This window comes from Apis dorsata, unplaced genomic scaffold, assembly GCF_000469605.1.
Source record: "Apis dorsata unplaced genomic scaffold, Apis dorsata 1.3 scaffold_4, whole genome shotgun sequence".
Taxonomy (NCBI): Eukaryota; Metazoa; Arthropoda; class Insecta; order Hymenoptera; family Apidae; genus Apis; species Apis dorsata.
Window position 1 is genome coordinate 815,364 of NW_006263307.1, and position 8,035 is coordinate 823,398.

At 30.8% G+C, this 8,035-nt stretch overlaps 1 protein-coding gene across 1 annotated transcript in view; it reads right to left on the reverse strand.

The window, feature by feature from the left end:
* LOC102675152 (cationic amino acid transporter 2) overlaps window positions 1-8,035 on the reverse strand; it is a 36,052-nt gene that overhangs the window by 1,149 nt on the left and 26,868 nt on the right. Inside the window, 6 exon segments of the mRNA XM_031515084.1 lie at window positions 45-332; window positions 408-661; window positions 736-860; window positions 982-1,165; window positions 1,604-1,775; window positions 6,428-6,636. Of these exon segments, the coding sequence (XP_031370944.1) occupies window positions 45-332; window positions 408-661; window positions 736-860; window positions 982-1,165; window positions 1,604-1,775; window positions 6,428-6,636 (1,232 nt within the window).

The window sequence follows — 8,035 nt, forward strand, 5'->3', positions numbered from 1 at the left end:
GCCGCCTGAAATAGTAAAAAAAAAAATTCAATTAATAAAAGGAAAAAAAGTACACTACACTGGTAATTTAATTAATTAAACTATTAAACCTGTAATCGACGTTGGAGATAATTCAAAGGTGGCCCTATTATTGGTGTATTTCCTGGGTATTGATGTGTACTGCCACAGCTAGATGCAGCTGCAGCTGCATGCACACTACCGTAGAATTTGTTCTCAGTTCTATCACTGACCAAATATTGATCATCTTTACCCAAACCAACTTCATCCTCCTCTGCACCATATGTGTCATCAGAGTCTGGTGAAGAGCTGTTGCATCTTCTTACACGTCTTACCTGAAAAATGAGAATATATACTTTTAATATTATTTAATTTCATTATTGTTGTTAAATTGTTGAACATTATCTTACCATGATACGTTGGCCACTGTTTGCTGCAGCAAGATCAGATTGTGCAGCCTGGACAGAATTTAGAGCAGTAGTCAGTTGATCGGGTCTCAGCTCCTTCCCATAATTTACCTGGCCATTTCCTTGGTTCTCCTTTGTTGGTGATCGACATGGTGTTCTTAAACTTTGCGGTAGCAATTCTACCAGATTGGTAGAATGGGGTTGGTAACGCAGAATCAATACACAAGTAGACACTAGAGTATAAGCCAGCAGGGTACCTGAAAGTACCAATATAAAAATTATATTGTTTAAAGTTAACAAGAAGAGAGATTGATTTTTTTAAAAAATTTACCAATAGACATCATCTCTACCAGCACCTCTAATTGAATGAGCAGTGCAGCCATAGCTGCACACACGCCAGAAGTCAGTGTTGCTATGGCTGGTGTACCTGTTATGGGCCACACTTGGCTCAGACTCCTAAATAATCATATAAAATTCATTTGTTACTAAATTGACAATAATTCTTAATATGTGTGAAAGGAAAATTGAATTAAAATTTTGAAGTTAATTCAAAAAAGTAATTAAAAAGAAAAATTACTTGAATATAAGACCATCCTGGGCCATAGCATAGACTATCCTAGGCATGGGGAACATGCTACCAAACATGGAGACTGTCAATCCAGCCAATGCACCAACTGCCACAATATACTTGCACTTGTAAGCTCCAACTTGACCAAACATTTCCACCAGTGCTGAATCTTGATCCACTTCATCATATGGGACTGAAAGGAAGAGAATTTTATTCATTCTCAATCTGTTTTTACAACGACTTTTGCTTTGAGACTGAATGGATTGATTATATAAAAACTTATTATTTAAAAACATAACAAGCCATGTCTATGACAAAGATAAGGGAAAAATCATAAATGGAAGGGTGATCAAAGATGCATGAAGGGAGATGAAGGATGGTCAAAGGCCATTTATTCAACAGATGAAGCGAATAATTAGAGGAAATGCCATTAATTGTCTTTTAATAATTCAATCATTCTTAAGGATTGAACTTAAAATTCCTTCAAACTTTTGGGTAACCATATTCTGAAATACTTCACGTAACATATCTCTCAAGTTGAAAACGGAAATAAATGAATAATTTCCTAATTCATTCATCAACGAATATTTTTCATTGACAAATAAATACGAAGAATTAATAAATTACTCACCAATTAACGTTAGCATCATACTACTAGTGACATAGGCGGTGAGTATTATGATCAACGAGGAGACTATAGCGAGAGGAATGCTCCTCTTTGGGTTTGTCGCCTCTTCGCCAGTGGTTGCTATTATATCGAAGCCGATGAACGCGTAAAAACACGTCGCTGCACCGGTGAACACCTGGAACAAATGAAGTTTGATAAATTAATCAATGTTTTCTATTAATAGTTCCGTGTCCTTGAACTAAGAAATTATCCGCAAAATATTCTTTAAAAATTGTATCTTTTTAAGTTTGGAAAATCAGAATGAGCTAGCAAATGTAATGTTAATCTCTTTTTACGAGTCTTTATACAACATGAATTAAAACATCCTAACGTTGAAGAAAATTGTTAGACTTTGAAATTTATTTTACAACGAGTTCTGAGAAAGAGAGAATAATTTTATTCTCGATAAAAAAGAAAAGTTAGAAGAATGAAATTGGATGGCCAGAGTAAATAAATTAATTGGGAAATATCTAATATTTAGTTATTTCTAAGTAGCATTAAAATCCTTAAAATCTCGACAGAGATGATAATCGGCAAATTAGATTCTCGCCTTAATAAAAATGTTCTTTGAGTACTCCACGGAGATGTCTTTATCACTATTTAATTTTTCAAGGTCCCTTAACGTCGTTATGAATTTCTGATGTCGACGGCTTCAACGAGGCGAGATAAAATTGAAAACTTGATTCAATCCCATTGGAAACGGTTGACAATCTTCATTTTTAAAGGAGTTGTAAATTCAAATAACGTTACAACCAACATTTTATGAGATTAAATCTGATTACTATCAGAAGAAAAATATATTACTATCAACCAAATCTACCAGGAATTTTTCCTATATTACATTGAATCAAAATTTTTAACGATTTTCTCGAATCTACTTTTCTCAAGAATAATAGATAAAGGAAGAACGGAAGTAGACGAGATTTTTTATATTTTTCTTCTCAAAGTTATTATTTATCTATAAAAAATATCAGTTCTCCCAAACTCTTATTCCATCATTTAAATTTTAATAATTAGAATTACATATATTATGATATTTTATCTAAATATTTACTTACTTAAAAAAGAATTATTTATAATTTATTAAAAATTAATTAAAATCATTAAATATTATATACAGATAATTAAAGTTAAGATAATTACGAAAGTAATTAGATATAGTATAATTATCTAAATTAAAATTAATATACTAATTTTGTTAAAAACATTTGTACAATTTTAATAATTGCAAGAGCAAAAAATCTATAACTCAATTTGGTTTTGTAATTTTAGCGTTTAAAGCCTTTAATATTATTAGAGATTGAAAAAAAAAATGATTAACGCGTGAATTCTATTTGACCTTAGGAGCTTGCGTGGGTTTTCCGTGGGTGGGTTCTGAAATCTTTAGTGATCTCATCCCTTCTCATACCTAGTTTTCCACCCCTGTTCTATAGAAATTTGCTCGAAAGGTCATGGAATAGCTCTCTTATCAACTTCACGATTAATATTAATGCATGTATTAAATTACTTCTCCTCATTATTATTATTCTATCCTTAAAACGTTCTCGTGTGGGGTTACCACTCTCTCTGGGCAATTTTTGATTAATTATATTTATGAAACAAGAATTTTCTCGTTGTTTCTTGTTACAAATTGCGACTTCATTCAAAGTGACTTGTTGGAAAGAAAATAGGAACGAAAGGGTTCGTTTTGGGTGAACGACCACTTGCATGAACCCGAAATAATTCCGATCCATCGTTTTTTAACCAGATGAAATTTTTTCTTTTGAGAAATTGTAAATCTTCATGATTTGACTGAAAGAAGTTAAAATGAATTATAAAAGTAGTTAGCAAATATTGAAAATAATTTACTAGAATATAGAAAGGTATTTTTAATGAACGTTTCTTTCAAAAATTTATTAAATTTTATGTAATTAAATATTCGAATTAAGTTAAATTCTTTTCATATCAAAAAGCGATTAACAATGAAAATAATTATTAGATTATATAATATATTTACAGTTTTGCTTTTAATTTTTCGGACTAAATTCATTTATATCGCGATTTTTTTTAAATATTAATAAAATTCATTAAAAGTTATGCATTATGTTGTTCTTGTTATATTTTTCTCATTATTCTTTTTTATTTTTATCAAATAAAATTAGATTCTAATTTCTAGTATCACGATTTAAACGCGATAATCGATTTAATGTTCAACCATTCTTTGTATAACCTCAAAATTTTCGCGTTCAATCGAAGTAACAAATTTCCCAGATAAAACGAGAGGGGCGAAAAATGACAAAGGTTAGGGAAAAATTATTGGAATGTTACGTTCGTTTCGATCCAGTTATCCGTGTCTTTTTAACGAGTAGATGCGTTCTATACTCGGTGGTTTTGACTGCGTGGGCGGGGTATGGAAACACGGGGGCGTTAGTGAACCGCGGAGGCGAAATATTACAGGGTCAAACGACAATTTCAAACATTCATGAGATTTTTTTTCTTTACCGACATGTCTTACTTCCTCGAAACTCGAGTCTTATTATTCAAATTCCTCCAGAAACATTTCTCAAAACAAAGACAATGAGAGAGACACGTATTCATTTTTTAAAATTTTTCTGCATCAAATTTCAAAAATTCGCCAGAAATTTATCAATTGAATAACAATTACTTATTTTAAAAAAAAAATTATTTCTTTAATCAATATTTAATATGAAGTCAAAGTGATAATTTTATAAGAATTTCTTTTTAATTTCCTTACTATTAATAAAAAACGAATTTGCACTGTATTCCTCATTATATATAGTTATAGATTTTCGAATCGTTGACAAAAATCTGTCTGAAGTTCTTTGAAAATGCACTTTCGCTTTCGTGAAACCTATCGTATGAAAAAATGTTGAATCAATGGAAATTTTCGCATCATTACAAACTTTTCGAAATTTTAAATAAACGAGAAACGAAACAAATCGTCGAAATCGAAAAATCTCGTTTCCATTTCCGTCCAAACTAGGAAGATACTAGATAATTTTTTCACAAAAATACGAATAGGAATTTTTTCGAAGAAAAGTAACGCAGCTTGGAAATATAAGGATGAAAAATTCATGTTTTTCAAGGGATACACAGTCTCGAAGGCACGGAAATATTCATCGCGTATCATCGATAAACACGCGATGGGGATCGGTGAGGGGGTTGAAAAGGGAAAGTATCGCGTGCAGATAAATTCCGGGACACCGACGGTGAACTTTTATATTTTAATTAATAATTTACATCGACACTTTGGACCTGTAACGATTAAGAATAAATACAACTCGAACGTGTTTGAGCAAAGGGGATAAGAATCTCTATTTTCTCGAAAAATGAAAACGAGGCTAGTGGTCCTAAAAATGATAAAATTAAGAGCGTTGTCGATTTTCTTTCGTTTATTCTTCCTCTTAGAGAAGATCTAAGATGAATATTCCAATATTTGTCAACCCTTCGTTTGAACAAATGTTTGCAGCCCTTTGTTCCAAAGAAACCGTAGTGCATATCCATGGAATATTTAATATCCCGAATATTTTTACTCCAAGTTTGCGTATTCAATTTTGTTTCCTCTGTAAATATTACTATTATTTCTCATCACTTTATCTCATCATCGTACAATAATATCATCCAAAAATTTATATATTTTTTTGAATAGCCATTTTTCTTGCATTTCGAATGAAATTTTTTTTTTTTACGATGTTTACAGAGGAATTATATTTGCACGAATTAAAAGAATCAGATAAGGGAATAGTAAATGGGTGATTTAAAAAAAAGAAGGGATAAGGAAAAAGTTATATCTCGTAATCCAATTTAAATTTGACATAACTTACCTAATTGAAACGAATGATCGAAATTCTAATCTAAATAATCGCACATAATGTTTAATTTCTTCCAAAAAGGAACCATTCTGTAAATGTAATATTTTTCCCCTATATCTTATTTGTTATTTCAAAAAAGGCAAACGTAAACCAGGAAAGAGATACAATCTCGTTCAACTATTTGAACATCTCGCGTGGAAACAAAGAGAAAACCTCGATGGAAGGGTTGAAAAAAACTCTGCAAGCATGTCTTTGCAAGGGAGTCGATCCATTTCCGGCGGCATTTCGCTTGCGGTTCCGGGAACAATGGCAAACTTGTTGCGTCGAGCAGGGTTTCAACGGCAAAACCAAGAAGTGCATCAGGTGGACAACAGAGAAAAAGAATTTACATTCGTCGAAAGGTGTGTGAATCGAATTTGGATTATCGCAATTTTTTTTCTTTTTATTCAAAAAGACTCGTGATCATCCTGCTTGTCACGCAAGCAATATGCATAAAGCCACCAATTTTCTTATTTTTTTCCATTACGTAACGTTAATTGATGTAATAAATAAATTAAATAATTGTAAACATACATAATAGTGCTGTGTACCAACGGTTCTCAATCTCTAAATAAATGTGTATTATTAAAATTTATAAAATTTTTATAAATTTATAAAATTTATAAAAATTCCAGCATCAAGGTATCTCATAGAAGTTTATTCATTTTTTTTAATCTAGGGAAAGAAATTCTCAATGAAAGATTAATTCATCATCCTCTATATCTTTAATTAAAAAAAAATATGAGGAGAAGACTCGATTTTTTTTTAACCCTATAATTATTCGTAATTCGATATAATAAAATCTTTAAAATTTTAAAATTTAAAAAAATGAACATGAGACAAGCACGTTCCAATTGTTGAGAACCGCTGCTCCTATATCACAGCCATATTCTCAATTCAGACACAAGAGACATCGAATTATATTCAAAGTACTTACACCACTCCAGTCATAAGGAAAGAAGCCCCCATGCTCGTTCCAATTATCAATATCCACGTAGTACATTCCCGCCGTCATGACGAACACCCAAATGGCGAGATTGATAGCGTTTAACACGTTATTGAACACCAGGGATTTCTTCACGCCCGCGGCCATTAGCAGCATCATCAGTATAGTAATGACGAACGCGAGGAAATCGGGCGGTCGACCTTTATCACAATTATTTTATTAATCGTCACTCATTATATCCTTTTTTATATATATATATTTTCTATATATTTTTTTAAAGATAAATTATTCTTTATATATTTATTTATACAATTGATTTGTACAGTAGTATTTCTCAACTCTTATTAAATATTTGTTTTACAGGAATTTACTGTATATTATATAAATTAATAAAAATTTGTAATTTTATCATTAATAAAATGTATAGCTTAATTTTTTTGGTTTATATCAGCTTATGCATTTCGAGGAATTTTTAGCAATGAAGATCTATAAGTTGAGAAATACTGCTATCTGCAAAAGTGAAAATAATTATTATTAAAATGGAAATCGATATAAGCGAAGATAGAATCTTGTTTTCTTTATCTTTTATTATTTTTATCGGGACATATTGAGCAATTGAAAGATGCCATCTTAATTAACGAAACCCAATTTTTGCTATCGACTAACGAGACCCCTTGGTTTTGTCAGGGATGTCGAATTTATGCTTTCCAGTTCGCTTCTTTCTCGCTACCATTTTCAAATATATTTCGAAATATCATCTATTCATTCTTAAACCTGTATAATTAGAATTTCACTTATTATAAAGATTCATTTATGATTTTTCATTTATAAAAAGGAAGGATAATAAATTTTAAATAAATCTTTTGGTGATAAACAGAAATCACGGATGAACGGATTTTTTGGTTAAAAAATTAAATTTTAATGGAAACAAGAATTCAAAATTACATGGTATTATAAAGAACAATTAAATACTTGAAAAATTTCTTTGAGAATCTAGAATCAGATGTTAAAAAACGGTAACAAAAAATTTCATATATCTCTTTCTTTTTTAAAACATTTTAATTAAACTAATAATAAATCTTAGATAGATCGTAAATTATTTCGATTCAAAATATACCGTATGAACAATTTTGATTAAGCTTCGTTTCAACGTTAGCTTGCTAGTTTAACCTTTAATAACACGCGAAAACGTAAAGGGATGTTAATAAAAATACAATGTTCTATAGAATCAAGATACGATATTACACGGTAGTGATGAGTACGCGTCGGTGGGACCTCAATTTCCGGCGTGGCGGCGTTAATACGAAATTATTTCCTTTACATATTCCTTGGCCAACGATTTCTCCTCGGAAATCAATTTCTGCCTTTCGACGATTTTAATTTTTTCATTCCCTACGGCGATTAACTATCTTTTTTCCAATGACTGAGTTTTATTTATCCATGTACCACCATCTTCTCTTGTGTTAGTTCTGCATCAGAATAAGCAAAGTTTATAGCGTCCCATTTCGCGTTCGTAGACATTCATTTCGATTCTATTTTTTTTTCTCTCCTACTTTTTCGTTGTTTTCATTCTTCTTCTTTTTTTTTTTTTTTTTTTTT